Source organism: Bos mutus, chromosome 12, assembly GCF_027580195.1.
Source record: "Bos mutus isolate GX-2022 chromosome 12, NWIPB_WYAK_1.1, whole genome shotgun sequence".
NCBI lineage: Eukaryota > Metazoa > Chordata > Mammalia > Artiodactyla > Bovidae > Bos > Bos mutus.
Window position 1 is genome coordinate 15,849,235 of NC_091628.1, and position 19,086 is coordinate 15,868,320.

The following is a 19,086-nucleotide window of genomic DNA, read 5'->3' on the forward strand; positions in this document are numbered from 1 at the left end:
ATGAGGTGGCCAAAGTACTGGAGTTTCAGCTTTAGCATCATTCCTTCCAAAGAAATCCCAGGGCTGATCTCCTTCAGAATGGACTGGTTGGATCTCCTTGCAGTCCAAGGGAGTCTCAAGAGTCTTCTCCAACACCACAGTTCAAAAGCATCAAATCTTCGGCACTCAGCTTTCTTTATAGTCCAACTCTCACATCCATACGTGACTACTGGAAAAACCTTAGCTTTGATTACATGGACCTTTGTTGGCAAAGCAATGTCTCTGCTTTTTAATATGCTGTCTAGGTGGGTCATAACTTTTCTTCCAAGGAACAAGCGTCTTTTAATTTCATGGCTACAATCACCATCTGCAGTGATTTTGGAGCCCCCAAAAATAAAGTCAGCCACTGTTTCCACTGTTTCCCCATCTATTTGCCATGAAGTGGTGGGATAAGATGCCATGATCTTAGTTTTCTGAATGTTGAGTGTTAAGCCAAGTTTTCACTCTCCTCTTCCACTTTTATCAAGAGGCTCTTTAGTTCTTCTTCACTTTCTGCCATAAGGGTGGTGTCACCTGCGTATCTGAGCCCAGCGTTTCTCATGATGTACTCTGCATATAAGTTAAATAAGCAGGGTGACAATATACAGCCTTGACGTACTCCTTTCCCTGTTTGGAACCAGTTTGTTTTTCCATGCCCAGTTCTAACTGTTGCTTCCTGACCTGCATACAGATTTCTCAAGAACAGGTGCAGGTCAGGTGGTCTGGTATTCCTATCTCTTTAAGAATTTTCCAGAGTTTGTTGTGGTCCACACAATCAAAGGCTTTGGCATAGTCAATAAAGCAGAAGTAGATATTTTTCTGGAACTCTTTTGCTTTTTTGATGATCCAACAGATGTTGGCAATTTGATCTCTGGTTCCTCTGCCTTTTCTAAAACCAGCTTGAACATCTGGAAGTTCACGGTTCACGTATTGCTGAAGCCTGGCTTGGAGAATTTTGAGCATTACCTTACTAGCGTGTGAGATGAGTGCGATTGTGCAGTAGTTTGAGCATTCTCTGGCATTGCCTTTCTTTGGGATTGGAATGAAAACTGACCTTTTCCAGCCCTGTGGCCACTGCTGAGTTTTCCACATTTGCTGGCGTATTGAGTGCAGCACTTTCACAGCATCATCTTTCAGGATTTGAAATAACTCATCTGGAATTCCATCACCTCCACTAGCTTTGTTCGTAGTGATGCTTCCTAAGGCCCACTTGACCTCGCATTCCAGAATGTCTGGCTCTAGGTTGATGATCACACCATCATGATTATCTGGGTCGTGAAGATCTTTTTTGTATAGTTCTTCTGTGTATTCTTGCCACCTCCTCTTAATATCTTCTCCTTCTGTTAGATCCATACCATTTCTGTCCTTTATTGTGCCCATCTGTACATGAAATTTTCCCTTGGTGTCTCTAATTTTCTTGAAGAGATCTCTATTTTTCCCGTTCTATTGTTTTCCTCTATTTCTTTGCATTGATCACTGAGGAAGGCTTTCTTATCTCTCCTTGCTGTTCTTTGGAACTCTGCATTCAAATGGGTATACCTTTCCTTTTCTCCTTTGCTTTTCCCTTCTCTTCTTTTCACAGCTATTTGTAAGGCCTCCTCAGACAACCATTTTGCCTTTTTGCATTTCTTTTTCTTGGGGATGGTCTTGGTCCCTGCCTCCTGTACAATGTCATGAACCTCTGTCCATAGTTCTTCTGGCACTCTGTCTATCAGGTCTAATCCCTTGACTCTATTTCCCACTTCCACTTTATAATCGTAGGGATTTGATTTAGGTCATACCTGAATGGTCTAGTGGTTTTCCCTACTTTCTTCAATTTAAGTCTGAATTTGGCAATAAGGAGTTCATGATCTGAGCCACTGTCAGCTCCCAGTCTTGTTTTTGCTGACTGTGTAGAGCTTCTCCATCTTTGGCTGCAAAGAATATAATCCATCTGATTTCGGTATTGACCATCGGTGATGTCCATGTGTAGAATCTTCTCTGGTTTTGTTGGAACAGGGTGTTTGCTAGATCCCACACATAAATGATATCATATAATAGTAATATTGTCTTTGTCTGACTTGGCATTCAGTATGACCACCTCTAGGTTCATCCATGTTGCTGTAAATGGTAGTATTTCATTGTTTTTTTTATGGCTGAGTAATGATGCTTTTGAGCTGTGGTGTTGGAGAAGAGTCTTGAGAGTCCCACGGACTGCAAGGAGATCCAACCAGTCCATTCTAAAGGAGATCAGCCCTGGGTGTTCTTTGGAAGGAATGATGCTAAAGCTGAAACTCCAGTACTTTGGCCACCTCATGCGAAGAGTTGACTCATTGGAAAAGACTCTGATGCTGGGAGGGATTGGGGGCAAGAGGAGAAGGGGACAACAGAGGATGAGATGGCTGGATGGCATCACTGACTCGATGGACGTGAGTCTGAGTGAACTCCAGGAGTTGGTGATGGACAGGGAAGCCTGGCGTGCTGCGATTCATGGGGTCACAAAGAGTCAGACATGACTGAGAAACTGAACTAACTGAATATTCTATTGCCTATATATACCACATCTACTTTATCCACTCATCTGTTGATGGACACTTAGGTTGCTTACATGTCTTGGATCCTGTAAACAGTGCTGCTCTGAACACTGGGGTGCATATATCTTTTCAAATTAGGGTTTTTGTCTTTTCCAGATACTATATATTCAGGAGTGGGATTGCTGGATTCTATGGCAATTCTAGTTTTAGTTTTTTAAGGAACTTCCATACTATTTTCTATAGTAGTTGTACCAATTTACATTCCTACCAACAGTGTAAGAGAGTTCCCTTTTTTCCACACCCTATCTGGTATTTATTGATCTAGACTTTCCCATGATGGGCATTCTGACTGGTGTGACATCGTACCTCATGGTAGTTTTGACTTCCGTTTCTCTAATGACTAGCATTGTGGACCATCTTTTCATGTGCCTCTTGGCTGTCTGTATGTCTTTTTTGGAGAAATGTCTATTTAGGTCATCTGCCTATTTTTTGATTGGGTTGTTTGTTTTTTTGATACAGTTGTATGAACTGTTCATATATTTTAGGAATTAAGCGCTTGTCAGTTACACTGTTTGCAAATATTTTCTCCCCATCCATGAGTTGTCTTTTTGTTTTGTGGATGGTTTCTTTTGCTATGCAAAAGCTTTTAAGTGTGATTAGGTCTCATTTGTTGCTTTTACTTTTGCAAGTAAAAAGAGACTTATGTAAGAAAATATTGGTACAATTTATGTCAGAGAAAGCTTTGTGTTCTAGGGTTTTTAAGATGTCATGGTTAAATGTAAGCCACGTTGAGTTTATTTGTGTGTATAGTATGTGGGTTATTCTAACTTCATTGGGCTACATGAGGTTGTCTAGGTTTCCCAGCATCACTTGGTGAAGAGACTGTCTTTTTTTTGGCTCCACTGTGCAGCTTGTGGGATCTCAGTTCTCCGACCAGGGATCAAACCTGTGCCCTGCAGTAGAGGTGGAGAGTCGTAACCACTGGACCACAGGGGAAGTCTTGAAGAGAGCTGACTTTTCAGTGGGGCAGCTTCTTCACGTGCTCATCAGCCCTCCTGCTTACGGGGGTGGGGGGGTGGGGGTGGGGGTGGGGGTGTGCAGGGCTGGGGGCAGCAGCGGTGCTTCAGGGCAGGCCCCTGCCCACTGTGGTCCTCCAGGTGGTCAGCCCGAGGGCCACAGAGATGCATAGGCATCACGGGGGCTGGGAATGGCGGTGATGGCACATGGCTCCAGTCTGAGGCACTTTCCTCCCAGAATTCCTTTAGCTCCTTCATGTCAGCTTCCCCCGTGAGCCCTCTGCAGCCTCTGTGAGTTTCCCCAGATGTCAGGGCTGCTGCTTGAGGTGACTCTGGGGTTGACTACCTTGGTGACCTCCCTCCATGGTGCCTGGCTGAGCGTTTTCCTCAGAAGTCAGTATAGACGCTGCCCTGCATGGCTCCAGCTTGTGTACTGGGAACAAAGACCACAAGCACCACTCCGCCCTTCTTCCATAAGCCCACCTCTAACCCGATGCCTCCCTCAACTCAGTTCTTCTCACAGCAGCTTTGGAAAGAAGAAACATTTGAAGAGCATCAGGAAAAGGGCTGACCAGAAGTCAAGGTAGAGGCTGAGTTAAATTAGGTAGAAAATGGTCATTAAAAGTTCGCTCCTCTTTGATTTGAGTTTAAAAAAATAAATTTGATAATAAAGTATGGCTGCTAATGGGAAAGAACATTTCAAAGTTCTGTGGATCTCTGAGACAGCAGGTGTGACAGGGTAAGAGCCTCATTCTCTTGAAGTATGTTTTTGATTTTGAATAAAAAGCTTTCTTTCCTTTCTTCTCAGAGAAAAAGTGCCCTGTTTAATGATATCCGAGTGCTTAGGGAGTGTTTGCATTCTGACACGGTCGAGTAGTTCCCATTGTCATTGAGAAGCAAGTGAGGTATTGACAAGACAATCACGTGGCCCGGATTTAGGGGTCAGTGCTAGGGCCTGCCAGTGCAGGAGACGTAAGAGACACGGGTTCAGTCCCTGTGTTGGAGAGGATCCCCTGGAGAAGGAAATGGCAATCGCCTCCAGTATTCTTGCCTGGAAAGTCCCATGGACAGAGGAGCCTGGCGGGCTACAGTCTATGGGATTGCAGAGTCGGACACGGCTTAGTGACTGAGCACACACACACACACACATAACAAAGAAAGCATAGTCATTGTTTCGTGAGACTCAAATTGCTATCCTGGTTTGTCTGACCTAATATCAGACAGTCCATGGGGTCAGGAAGAGTCGGACAAGACTGAGCCACTGAGCACGCACGCCAGTTTCAGACACTCTGTCCTCCTCCAATCATGTAATCCATTTGAAAAAAATGATCATGGGACACGAACTTCCTTTTCTGCAGATAATTTTGAGTCAAGCACTCAGGTAAAGTTGTTGCCAAGATTTCCTTCAAGTATTTTATGCAAATCGTAATTTTTTAAAATCTGTGTATATTTATTATTTATTTGGCCACGTGGAGTCTTAGCTGCAGCGTGCTGGATCTTCACTGCGTCATGTGGAATCTTTTGAGGCAGCACATGGGCTCTCTAGTTGTGGTGCTCGGGCTTCAGTAGTTGAAGGTGCTGGGGCTTAGTTATTCCTCGGCATGCGGGATCTTAGTTTCCTGACCAGGGATCGAACCTGCATCTCCTGCATTGGAAGGCAGATTCTTAACCACTGGGCCACCAGGGAAGTCCCCCAAAATCATAGTTGTTATCAAGCCTGATTTGGAAGGCTAGGCTCTTTGTAGAAGCTTCCAAGTAGGTGGTCTGTGATTGAGTGGAAGAGACAGCTTAACACAGAGGTTAAAAGCACCAATTAAACTCTACCACTCATTGGATGCACCCTTGGACAAGTTACTTAATTTCTCTGTACCTCAGCTTCCCCCCATGTGATTTGGAGATAGACTGTCAGCATTGTTTTGAGAACTGTTAAAAAGGCAATTCGGGTAAATCACTTAGCATGGCACTTGGCACTTAGGAAATGCTCAATAAATATATGTTAATTAGGAAACATATACACATATGTGGACTTCCCTGTGGCTCAGACAGTAGAGAATCTGCCTGCAATGCCGGAGACCCAGGTTTGATCCGTGGGGTTGGGAAGATCCTCTGGAGAAGGGAATGGCAACCCACTGCAGTATTCTTGGCTGGAGAATTCCATGGACAGAGGACCCTGGCAGGCTACAGTCCATGGGGTGCAAAGAGTAGGACATGACTGAGCGACTAACACTACTACTACACACATATGTAGTTTTAACTTGGGTTCCCCAAAGAAGAGCCTGAGAGAAGGACTTCATACAGTGGTTTCTTTGGGAAGAGATTCCAGGAGGCAGGAGGAAGGGACAAAGTCACTGCCATTGGCCACAGGGTCCATCCCATGAGGCAGCCTAGGGAATCCTAGAGCAAGCCTCCCAGGATCGTCCCCCAAGAGCTGGGGCATCTGTGTGTGTTTAATGTCTGTACATACAGAGTGAATGAGCCAGGATCTCAGCTCAGTATTTTTAAATGAAATATAATACACTCAACATTAGTCTTATGGCCAGTTGTTTGTTGTGAAATAGGAATGCTGAGGGATGACATACGAAGAAATTTTTAAAAGCACAGGATTTTTTTAAAGAATTCCTTTTTTTATAATTTATTTTGGACTGAGCTGGGTCTTAGTTGTCGCGCAGGCTTTTCTCCAGTTGCAGTGACCGGGGGCTACTCTCTAGTTGACGTGCGAGGGTTCTCATCGTGGTGGCTTCTCTTGCTGCAGAGCACGGGCTCTGGGGCTCGTCAGCTTCAGCAGCTGCAGCGCATGGGCTCAGTGGTTGTGGCTCCCAGGCTCTAGAGCACAGGATCAATAGCTGTGGTGCACGGGCTTAGCTGCTCCATGACATGTCGGATCTTCCCTGATCAGGAATCAAACCCGAGCCTCCTGCCTTGGCAGGTGGATTCTTTGCCACTGAACCACCAGGGAAGCCCCCAAGCACAGGATTTTAATTTTAAATGGTTTCACTGCACAGAGTTGTGTATCACTGAGCAAGCTTTTTTCCTTTCCTCTGCTTTGATGGAATGATAATAATATACTATTTCCTAGGGAGAATTAAATGCATAGCATTTAACACAGTTCCTGGACATAGCATGCCTGCCATAAATGGTAGCTATTTTGTGGTTGTTCTGATCATTATTGTTATTATTGTATGCATAACTGGGACAGCAGAAAAGCACAGCCTGTGGGTTTCAGGATATGCAGCCAGCTTAGCCTAAGTCACAATATACCTGTAATTTATAGAAAGGGAACACAAGGTTCTCAGTGGCTTTCTGCCTTGGACTTCCTGGTACATCCTTGGCGAAGTCGTAGGAATTAGATCTGAGGGACTGTGGCGTCTGGCTACAAAGCTGGGCAGATGGCTAGACTAGCTGGCCCATCTTTTGTAAAATCTTGTATTGATCTGGATTCGGTTCAGTCTCTGTGGAGCCTTCCTAATGCCATGCTCACCCTCCCCAAAATGGTCGCAGTGGCCTTTCCCCTCCATAGAGGACACTCTCCAGTTTTGTCCTGGGGGGCCCTGCCCCTTCCACAGTCCAGTCTCTTCCAGCTGGAGTTCCTGGTACCGCCTGGAGACAGCCCTGCAGCACACAGCTCCCTCCTAATCACAGGTTCGTGATTAAAAATACATTAAAGGACCGAGAAATGATTAGAGAGATACAGCGTCTTGCAAGTAAAACTGACATTTCCAGTTAGACCACAATTCTAAATGATCCACAGGGACCCTATTCGTCTGCTAAAAACATCGGGCTGATCACAGATTGGTTTCTGATGGTGCTTTCATCCCGGGCCCCAGGTCAAGATGAAAACGTCACCTTTTGTAGCAGAACTTGACCCACCCTGCTATCTGAAAGTCTGGGGTTATGGCTTTGTGTCTTGGGTGATTTCACTTGCAGCCTCATCCCAGTCCTTTGCTATGTATTTATGCCAACAGTAGAGATGCGAGGAACACTGCCTTTTTAAACACCCCACGTTTTCCTGGCTAGTTGTTACCTTGCCAAGGTCCTAAGGACAAGGACCCCCTGGGAAGATGCCCAGCATGTGTGGCTCACATTAGAGAGGCAGCATCTTTATCCAACGCCCCAGCCCCCAGCAGTGTGGTAGCATAGATAGAGCAGTGGGCCCTGCCCTACCTCAGTTGTGACCCTGGGCATCACCCCTTTGGGTCTCATCTGTTTGAACCAGGACCTGGACTCTGTCTGGTTCCCTGAGCTTGAACCTGTTGTCGTTTAGTCGCTAAGTCGTGTCTGACTCTCTTCGACTCCATGGACTGTAGCCCACCAGGCTCCTCTGTCCATGGGATTCTCCAGGCAAGAATGCTGGGGTGGGCTGCCATTCCCTTCTCCAGGGTATCTTCCCAACCCAGGGGTCAAACCACGTCTCCTGCATTGGCAGGCGGATTCTTTACCACTGAGCCACCTGGGAAGCCCGAGCTTGAACCTACTATGCTTCAAAATCTTGGTCAGGTCCTTTTACTGCTGACCCTTCCCTCTCTCTCCCCCAACATCCAGTCTGAGAAGTTTGATCACTTGTCCAAGTTGGGCAGAAGAATCTTGGTACATCTTGCGCATCAGGAACATCTCTAAGGAGCTCCACTTGCTAGTGACGACAGCTACCATTTATGGAGTATGTACAAGGTGCTGGGTGCTGTACTAAGCAGTTTATCTACATTATATTTCACCTTCATGACAAGCATTTTAATAGTTGAGGAAATGCGGGTTCTGGGAGGTCAAAGAGGTTACTCAAGGGAACTGACATCACTGGATCCAAACCCAGCTAGGTCTGAGTCTAAAGCCTCAACTAGAATGTTCCTCTTTTCTCTCCCATCTCTCCCTTTACCTCTTTCCTGAGGCTGGAGGTCAGTGACAGTTTGGGTGGGGAAGAAAGATCCCTTCTTTCCTCCACGGGGGTGCTGGGGACCCCATCCACTGGGCTTTACACCCTCTGATCTTGCACTGCTATTCAGAGACCACTCAGGGTCCAAAAAGTCTGGCATCTCAGAATCGCCATGGACCCTGTGTGTGTATGTGTGTGTGTGTGTGTCTGTGTGTGTGTGTGTCTGTGTCTGTGTGTGTGTCTGTGTCTGTGTAGAAACTCAGGTAGAGTAAGGAAGAGCCCAGCCCTGTGGCCTTTCTCGGTGCTTTTTATAGACTTGCCTGAACATAGGATCCAGGAAATTCTTTCTTGGCTTAGAAAGGCCAGAGCCTCTCTCTCCCTTGATTTCAGGGGCTACAGGTGGCTCAGTGGTAAATCAGCTTGCCAGTGGTGGCTCTATGGTGGCTGGTGGCTCAGCCTGCCAATGCAGGAGACTCAGTTTCCATCCCTGGGTCAGGAAGATCCCCTGGAGGAGGAAATGGCAACCCACTCCAGTATCCTTGCCTGGAGAACCCCATGGACAGAGGAGTCTGGCGGCCTACAAGTCCACAGGGTCTCAAAGAGCCGGACACGACTTAGCAGCTCAATAAGAACACCAAGCTTCCGTTAAGCATCAACCATCCCAACTAGCTCAGAGGCAAGGGACTTCCTCAGGGCAAAATGAACTGCAGGCAGAGAGAAAATGAATGTCCAGTTTCCCAGGGAGCCTGCAGGTTTTGCCCGCTTACCTCTCCCCGCCCTGTTGCGTCTCTCAATGGTGTCACTCAGCCTCACACCCTCACCCCGATCAGATGTCCCTCACAGACCCGCTGGCCCTTGTGCTTACTCGGCTGCCGCTAATGAAAAGAAAGCATGCATACATCATGAGGACCCTTCTCTGGCAGGAGGAGAGGGGACCTTGTGGCAGGGCTCCTGGCTCTGCGGATGTTGGGCACCAGGGCACACGTGCCAGCCCGTGTCCCACCTGGCACGCTCATCCTCCCCCAATCCAGCCCCTCGCCCACTGCACTTCCAGGCTCGGAACTCAAGCAGGGCTCAGGGTTTTCTATGAAGTTAGGCAATAAGGACAAATCTGACTTTTACCTAGGGCAAGAAATTGTTCTATTCAAAACTCTCTTGAAGGCCAAGGGCAATTCACAAATACTAAGGAACAGCAGGCCCGAGGCTCGAAGGAAGGGAGGGGCGGTGGAGGAAGACAGAAGGTGGAGTGGTGGGGAGACTGACTCCAGCTTCCGAGGAGCGGCTTTTAGCTTTTATCGTAATGACCCGGGTTGACAATAACGGCTGCTGTTTACCGACTCTCTCCTCCACGGCAGACGTTTTCCTTCTGTGAGCTCATTTACTCCTTGCAGCCCCATCGAAGGTGGGCGTTCTTTCCTGCTTTTTATAGAGAAGGAAATGAAGCCTCTGAGAGGCGAAGTCATTTGTTCAAAGTCACCCATCGGCCACTGGAACAGTCTGGATTTGAGCTCAGCTCTTTCTGCCCCAAAGCCTGTGTGTTTTCGCTACACCCACTGCTTCACCCCCGTATTGATCTGGTAGATTTACAAACTGCGTGCCAAGGGCAAGATCTAATGCTCTATGCTTCTGACAGTGTATCTCTTTATCATTTGATTTTTAAAGTCTGATGTGCAGGCATCCACATAGATTATATTATTTTTAAAAGAATTTGAAACGGGAAAGAAAATTTATGGAAGGGATAGGAGAATAAGGAAGGATGGTGATAAAGAGGACTTCCCAGCTGGTGCTAGTGGTAAAGAACCTGCCTGCCGATGCAGGAAACATAATGAGATGTGGATTTGATCCCTGGGTCAGGAAGATCTCCTAGGGAAGGGAATGGCAATCCTCTCCAGTATTCTTGCCTGGAGAATCTTATGGACAGAGGAGCCTGGTGGGCTGCAGTCCATGGGGTTGCAGAGAGTCAAACACAAATGAATTGACTTAGCACTCCGTGCGGTGATGAAGAGGGCCTGATTTGCTAAGGAAATGTGGCTCTGATAAAGGAGAGATGACAGGGTGTGTGGTGCAGCCCATGGGGTCACACTGGCTGGTCTAGGGCTGATGGGGTGCAGGAAGGGGGTCCCCGCAATTTCCTGCTCCCACAGCATGCACTCAAGCAAGGGGTGTTTAGTTTGGACTAACTGGAAGGCAGCCTGGGGCAGCCGGGGATCTAGGTCTGACCTTTGGCGACCTAACTTCCAGTTCCAATTCTGTCACAAAATAGATTGAGTCTGCAAGAGGGAAGTAGTGGGTTGAATAAAGATATTCACATCTTAGTGCCTGGAACTTCTGAATTACCTTAAAGAGCAACAGAGTGAATATTATATGACCAAAGGTGTGATTAGCCTTGCCTTGTGGCTCAGATGGCAAAGAATCCGCCTGCAATATAGGAGACCCAGGTTTGATCCCTGGGTCAGGAAAGATTCCCTAAAGAAGGAAATGGCAACCCATTTCAGTATTCTTGCCTGGGGAATTCCATGGACAGAGGAGCATGGCAGGCTATAGTCCATGGGGTTCCAGAGTTGGACATGACTGAGGGACTAAAGCTTTCAAAGTGTGATTAAATTAAGGATCTTGCAATGAAAACTAATCCTGGATTGTCCAGGTAGGGACAATCCAGATAGGCCCTCAATACAGTCACCTGTGTCCTTATGATATGGACACACAGAGGTGAGAAGGAGGCCATGTGACCCCAGAGGCAGAGGTGGAGAGATGAGGCCACAAGCCAAGGAACACAGGGAACCCTCAGAAGCTGGATGAGCAAGGAACAGATTCTTCCCTGGAACTTTGGAGGGAGCCTGGCCTTGCTGGCACCTTGATTTTGGACCTACAGCCTCCTGATTTCTTTGAGAAATAGATTTCTCTGATTTTGTGCCTCCCCATTTGTGGTAATTTGTTACAGCAGCTGTAGGAAATACAAGTCATTTCCCTCTCTCACCTCAGTTTCCTTGACTGTAGACTAAGAAGATTCAGCCTCCCAGTTCTGACATCCTCCCCATCATTCTCTGAGCTGGCGATCCCCGTGGGAGGGTGGGGCTCCATTCTCTGGGGTGGGACCCTTTCCACGTGACACTTTGTGTCTAAACAGGCCGGCTTTCCCCTCTGGGGAGCACAGCTGGTTGAATCCAGATGACTTTTTTGTTGTTGCTCAGCCGCCAAGTCGTGTCCGACTCTTTGCGACCCCAAGGACTGCAGCATTCCCAGTCCCTCACCATCTCTGGGAATTTTGCCCAAGTTCATGCCCATTGAATCGGTGATGCCATCCAACCATCTCATCCTCTGTGACTTTGCCAAGAGTCAAATACCACCCCAAGACAGTTCATTTTTCTCTTATTGTCAATTGCTAGAAAAATATTCTGCCTTAACCTCAGGGAAGCCATCAAAATAATTCTGACCTCTCTGTGGATTTCAAAGAAAGCGTTCAGTCCCTGTTTTCTCCTTGCTTCCAAACAGTCCCTGCTGCTTGAGGGACCGTGGTGAAGGGAGGGCCACAAAATTTGCTTCAGGGGGCTACCAGAGAAAGGCAGTGCCGAGGTCGTGGGCTTACCTCACCTCCACACCGGCTTCAGCCTCCTCTGCCCTCCCCATCACAGCACACCGCTACCCGAATGGCCGCCCGGAGCCTCCAGTTATGTGACTCGGGAGCCTCATTTACAATCACCATTAACCAGAAAAGCCGCATGACTGCTCTGTGACTGCAGAGCCAAGTGTCATACAGTATTCACAGAAACCAAAGGGCTGGAGGTGGCGGCACGGGAAAGCCTTTAGACTGAAGCTCAGAGAGTGACTCAGGGACCATCTTCAGCCCCCCTTATCCTCCTCCACTGGTCTCCCCATCCCCCCCCCATTCCCTCCCTACCACCCCCATCTAAGGCGCTAATAGAGCCTCCAGCCTGGACAGCAAAGGAAGATGCTGACATGTCCAGGGAATGGGGGATGGGACCCTCAGAGGTGGCTGTGTCAGGAAGAGCTGAGAAACCCACACGCCGGCTACTAAACCATCTTGAACTGCCGGAAACTAGGCGTTCAGGCTGAACACTCCAAGGCCGCCTTTACATCTCTAAAAACAACATCCAGGTCTTTAGCTTCCCTTCGGCTGCCTGCCGTGCTGTGTCAGTTAGTGAAAGCCCTGAGGCCGGAATGGGATTTCCAAAGGTTTCCTGAACAGTGGAGGCGCTTGAGGTGAGGTTTGCCTTGGTTCTCCCTTAATCATCCCCTCCCCCAACTCCATGCAGCCCCTACCCCATCCCCACTGTCACTCAGCACACATCCATCCAGATGGCTTGGTCTCAGAATGAGAGGCAGGTGGATGCTGCAAGTCCTGGTACTAAAATGCCCTCATTTTGGGTTTAGTGTCTGCTAGGCTTCCCAGGTGGTGCCAGTGGTAAAGGATCCACCTGCCTGTGCAGGAGATGCAAGAGATCTGGGTTTGATCCCTGGGTTGGGAAGAGACCCTGGAGGAGGGCATGGCAACCCACTCCAGTATTCTTGTCTGGAGAATTCCATGGGCAGAGGAGCCTGGTGGGGTCACAAAAGAGTCGGACACAACTGAAGCAGCTTAGCATGCACGGGCACTTAAAGCCCACACTGTCCCGCATGTCCCGCCCACTGTGTGTGTGCGCATGGCTCTGAGTGTGTGTATGTGTGTGTCTGTCTATAGACTCAAGGTTAACGGGTTACAACAGAAAAGGGCTCTGGGGATTGGACCCACTGGATGGAGGCATGAATGGCCTCCCAGGAGCGGTAGGGAGGTTAGGGCCTTTGGGAAGTTTGCCAGAAAGCCTTTTGCAAGACTTGTTTCAGAACCTGGTTTATCAAGCGCTGTGGTTACAGGGAGGAAGTCTCCTAGCCAGCCCCGGCTCAGTGCCAGTCTGCTTGGGAAGTGCTGAGCTCTGACCCCAGAGGGGCTCCAGCGGACACTGCAGACCCTTCCCTGGAGAGGCCGGGGTGCATAGACTGGCCAGTCCACTCTTCAAAGGGCACCGCTGGAGATGGGGCAGGAGCAGAGAGGGCTGCCGGGGCAGGTCATTGTCCAAGCAGCGAGTGTGGATGGGAGAGGAGCCGGGAGAGAAAGGCTTTCTTGGTTTGTAAACAAGCGAAGGACAGGAGGGAGAAAGTGGTGCTAAATCAGGACATGAGCCTGCACCCTGCTCGGTGCAGCCCCTGGGCCACATTTCAGTGACTTCCATGAGCAAGGAAGCAGACGGCAGCCAGGCAAGATCACCAGCTCCTTGGCGGTCGCTTTCCACAGGCTGGGACGGAGAACTGGGGGGCCTGATCCCTTCAAGGAGCCACTTCTACAGGCAGAGACAGACAGACACAGGACAACACAGGATGCCGTCTGCAGTCCATGGAGCCAGCTCTGCAGTGGATTCTTCTTGAAGAAGGAGAACCTCTTATTTCAGGCCAGCGACTCTAAACACCCCTTTTAAGAAGGGTGGACTTAAGGAGTGTAATGGGTTTAACTGGGTTGTCTGCATTCCCTGGGAAGGCCTTTGCCTCCACTTAGAAGCAAGCTTCTAGAACAAGCTTGCTTGAAGGAATCCCAGGTTGCTGAGTAAAGCGCCATAATGAGATTGAGAATGAAGGTGACCTATAGAAGCATGGTAAATACACGGTTTTCTCTGCTCAGTAAGTGGTTTTTGATTATAACTCAGCACTTGCCTCAGATCCCGAAGTACTGCTAGCATTCTCAGGAAAGAACAGGAAAGGACAAAGTGTAAAAATGCTTCCACAAAGAAAAACACAGGCTTCCCAGTTCCTCTTGGGAGCAACACACAACCTAGAAACTTGAAAGCGGGATTGCGGTCCCTGTGTCCGTGGTCACCACATCATGTACCGGCCTGTTGTACAAAGTGCGGGGAAGCACCGCAGATCAATAGCCATCCTGGTTTAACATGGCCACAACTATTTTTTTTTTCTTTAAAAAAAGACTTTTTCTTCCTACGTGGATTGCAGCTTTTTACATCCAAGGCATATTTCCGTGGCCTGTCTTTGGAAAGGAATGGTTGGAAGGAGCACTTTCTTTTGAGGTTTTATACACTTCTTAATATTCATGATGGAGCAGCAGTGTTCCTAGAGAATTGTGCCTTTAAAAGCTCCAAAAAAAGCTCCAAGCTGTTAGCTCTCAGGTTGGAGAAGCAGGTAGAACTTACCTGCTGGGCCACCTGGAGCATGGATGAGACTTTCACAGAGGCATCCTGGGCTGCAGAGGTCTGTCTGTACCTGGCACAGCCTCTGTAAATGCTGTGTGTCCTGTCGTACCCCCTGGTAACATAAGCATCCCTCAGTTTGATTTGTTTATCTGTGAGGACACTCATCTGAGCAGAATCTCTAAGTGGCTTTTTATGGGAAATAAAAAGTCAAATGAGTATGTACATGACAAAGTGAGCCATGGAAAACAGCCTCTAAAAGCACGTGTCACCTATTTTTATATTCATGCTTATATAGTTTCTAAGTTGGCTGAAGGCTTTAAGTAATAACTTTTGAAATTCCTAATGGAACCCTACAAATGACGTGCAATAATATAATTTGGGGGGTGGAAGGGAGTGTTAATAAAGCCCATCTACCCTGAGTATCCCTTCACAGCCTCACAGAGCCACGGAGGAGGCAGGCTAGAGATTCATTGGTTCATTCTGAAGATGAAGAAGGGAAGGCTCAGAGACACTGAGTCATTCAAGGTCACAGAGCTGGTCAGCACTGACCTAAGGTCTCCAACCTTGACTCTGGACTCCTGGGTTTGGGCAGCAGGACTGCCTGTCAAAATCCAGGCTGACATCACAGAAACAAGCACAGATGACTTTCAGTCCACCCCCTACCAAGATCTTAGCACCTTGTTTCCCCTCCATCATCAGCTGTAGCCAACGAACCATATAAATCGAAACTTTGGAAACACTAAGTCTCATAAACAATTTGTAAAAGTTTTAAAATGCAAAGCAGGAATAAACAGAATTTCTTGCCACAGGGAAGAAACAAATGTAAAGTGACAAAATAATGGGAGTTTGAAGGCGGTCTCAAAAGTAGTCATAAAATGGAATTCAGAATCATATTTTAATACGTACATCATACACTCACTTTGCCAAGGATGACTGGGGGTGAATTCCCATTTATAAAAGTAAGCCATGAAGGGAAAAAGAAACAGAGGAATGAGGGGGAGAGGGGAGGGTGGAGCGAGAGATGGGAGAGACAGAGCAGGAGAGAGGCAGAGCAGTTGAGATGGTGTTCATCCCAGCTTGGATCCTGCAGAAAATCACTTCCTAGGTCCAGAGCACCATAGTGCTCTCAAGGTAGGCCATCACCCTTCCATCCAGGAAGGGCCTTGGCATATGGCCCCAGGGGCTCCAGGCCGCTGGCCCTCCTGAGGACTTCCAGGAATTGTTGGGGGTAGGGGTGCGAGGAGGTACCCATTAGCACTGGCCTGCAGGGCTCTAGCTGAAGAGAGTCTGACTGCAGGAGTATATAAAGTGATGAGCAACAAGCAATAAGACCTGCCCCACAGCAGTGGTCAGAATGACAGATCTATGCTCGCAGAGACTGTTCCTTTGCTTAGCGGCACAGATGCCCTTTCCCCCCACCTCCCCTTCTTCTCTCAGCCCCGATAATGAGAGCAACTCCCAAACGAGTCCATCGTTTATTCTGGGACGGAGCCCAGGCGGCTGCGACTTTCACACTGGGGTGCGGGGGAGTTCAGCTGCATCCTCGCACTGCCCCCTACCGCCCCCACTGCCCATCTTCCCTCCTCCCCTAGCCAAGCGGCTCTCGGTTCATTTCCCCGTCATCTTGGCGGGGGATGCAGAGCGGTCCCTCGAGCCCGTGTTGAGGCTGTCCTCTTAAAGGGCGCTGACCTAAAGAGATGAGAGGGCTGCAGCGCCTGCAGTGATCCCAGCAGTGGCGGCTCTGAGCGGGGTTCATTACAATGCTACTGAAACAATCTGCCTGCTCCCGTCTTTATACACCAGGCGCATCGCGCATCCAGCTCTCAGGATGCAAAGAAGACGAGCTCCTACCGACACCCCCGCCCCGCGCCCCCCAGGCTGAGTCTGAGCACAGGGAAAACACACTTTGCAGAAAGCGCCCCCTCCCCAGCTCCCAGACCCCTGTCTGGTGTGGGAGGGTTGGGTCCCGTCTCGCGACCGCCCAGCCCAGCTACTTCAGGAGCAGAGGGGGCTTCAGAAATCCGTGTGCTTCCTGCCTGCCTTTCCAGCACACGGGACAGCCTGCAATGTGGGTAACTTTTCAAACCCTCTCCTAAACACTTGCCCACAAGTATTTGGGAGAGGGAGGGGACGCCCCCTACTCCCTCCAACACCCTCACTTCTGACACACACACACCCCCACCTCCGACTCCTAGGCTGACAGCGTGGGGTAAAAGAAATAGACGCTGACTCTAGTCTCCCCCGCCAGGCAGGGAAACACGCCGTCGCGAGAGCATCCACACACCCAGAGAGGGAGAAGGAGCCCAGCGCGGGGCTCCAGGTGCCCAACACCGCCTTATGTAGCAGAGGGATGACCTTTGCCTGGAGCGCCCCGGGCTCCGTGGGAGGGTCCCTGACGCCACTCCCCCGCCCCCGCCCCCCTCCCCTGCAGAGGAAGGACTTGAACCCGAGCCACGGGCCACGGGAACATCAAACGGTAGCCAGCCACTCACCTTTAGGTCGTGCGTGGGGTTTACAACGCAGACAAGTTGCCCGGCGGCGGAGAACACCCGTTTAGCCTTGTTGTGCTGAAAGCGGAGGTGAATGAGATCTAACACAGCCCCAAAGCACTGGGTGAAGAAAAGCATCACAACTTTTTTTGGGTGATGATTGGCACAGGAAGGTGGCGGAGGAAGCCGTTAAGTCCTTGGGCTCTGGAAGGCGCGCAGCCTCTGAGACACTCGCTCCAGCCCGGCTTAGCATGCCTTCATATTCATCATCAAAATAAGACGGTTAGAATCTTGCAGCAGTGAGGCGGCCAATCAAAAGGACAGAAATGTTATCCTTGAGGTGCAGAGACAGCCAATAACAAATGCCTCCTCTACCGAAACTCCCTGATGAATTGAGCCTGGCGGAGAATGTATTATTGAACATTACCATAGATCAGCACATTGCATTTATCTTGTGATTACAGCCAACCATACATAATGCCGGGGAGATAGGCTGACAAAATTGATTGCTTAATGTGTCTCATTTATTAATTGACTTAATTTAACATGAGAGCCTTTCTTAATGCGCTGGCAAAAACGTGAAGCATTTAAACCGCCAAATAGTAAAACACCCAGCTCCAAAGTAGGCAGATGGATAAGGCAGATCGTGGCTCCGATTCACCAGAGCTGCTTGGGAGAAAATCAAATATTACAAGACTCCTCCAATTCCAGATAAGGATTTGGCAGCGGCAGAATCATGCATCTTTCAATCTTGAGCTCTGACTCTCTCTGCGATTTGGATTTCAGCCGCTTGATAAATCTTACTCTCCAGTCTTTATCAAAGAGAAAAGCATTCCTGACATGCATTTGGAGTTGGAGGGGGGGAAATGTGTATGTATATCCGTAATACTGTAATTATTGAAGCCTGAAAGTATTAAAGCTTAAAAGTGTACAGTGTATGCTTCTAAAAATAATGAAATCCCTGGTGCATGAATGCACACACAGAGGGAAAAGCTACAGGGAGAGGAGAGAGGCTTGTAAATCAGCAAAATAATTACAGATGCGGAGGGCTTTTGCTTGTCATTCATTTGCATATTGGTGGGCAGCAAATTGCTAATTAACCACTAGATTGTTGGAGACATTAAAATAGAGATTAAGAGCACACATACCACAATACCACATCGTTTGCTTGTCTCTGTGAATGCCAGCAGCACATTTCTGTGCTGGAGCAGGCAGAGGGCATTCCAGTCCTCAAACGGCACTCTGTCTCTCTTCAGAACTGGGCTGCTGGGGGTGCTTAAGCCCACCTACTTGTTTGGGGAGAAAGGCTGTGAGTAGTACATGAGGAGTCTTAGAGTTTGGGGCGGACAAGCTCTGATGACTTGGTCATTCTCTGGGGCTCACGCAGCAGAGTGGCGTGTGCTGTGTTTCCCATCCTCTTTGGCTGTTTCTCCGGTGGGAAGTCAGCCTGCACCCAGCGAGCCTGGGTGAGTATCAGGCTTGGGTGTGAATTACACCCAGAGTGTGAGAGCACATTGCTTCTTCCTGAATGGCTCTCGCTCCACTCGGGCTGCCGTGCTTGGGTTGTGATGTAGGTAAAGCTTACACACAGCTGGGACAGTGACGTCTGTGACCTGGTAAGGCAATTAAAACAGCTACTGATTAAAGTATAGAGAGAAAAAAAAATGTGTGGGTTTCCTGAAACCAGGACAAAACCCAGGTGTTCATTTTCAATTGAGTTTGAAACCAAACCAATGTTTTCAGAAATGAATAAGCCAAGCGCCCATTAAAATGGAAACTGTACTTTCTAAAATAATTGCACTGGCGCAAAGTTAGAAGATGACAACATCTGAACTGATTAGAACCTCATCAATGTGATACTTTTATAGGATATGAGTCCCTGGACCAACGTGTTCATTATGTGCTCAGGGGCTTCAGTCATGTCTGACTCTTTGCGACTCCATGGACTGTAGCCTGCCAGACTCCTCTGCCCCTGGGATTTTCCCGGCAAGA

General features: G+C 48.6%; 1 protein-coding gene across 1 annotated transcript in view; it reads right to left on the minus strand.

Annotated features, from left to right (window-relative positions):
- The window catches only part of SIAH3 (siah E3 ubiquitin protein ligase family member 3), a 68,359-nt gene extending 51,127 nt beyond the window's left edge, over positions 1–17,232 (minus strand). The window contains exon 1 of the mRNA XM_005896747.2: positions 17,098–17,232. Coding sequence (XP_005896809.1) covers positions 17,098–17,232 — 135 coding nt within the window. The remainder of the gene's footprint in view (positions 1–17,097) is intronic.
- Positions 17,233–19,086: the final 1,854 nt, after the last annotated feature.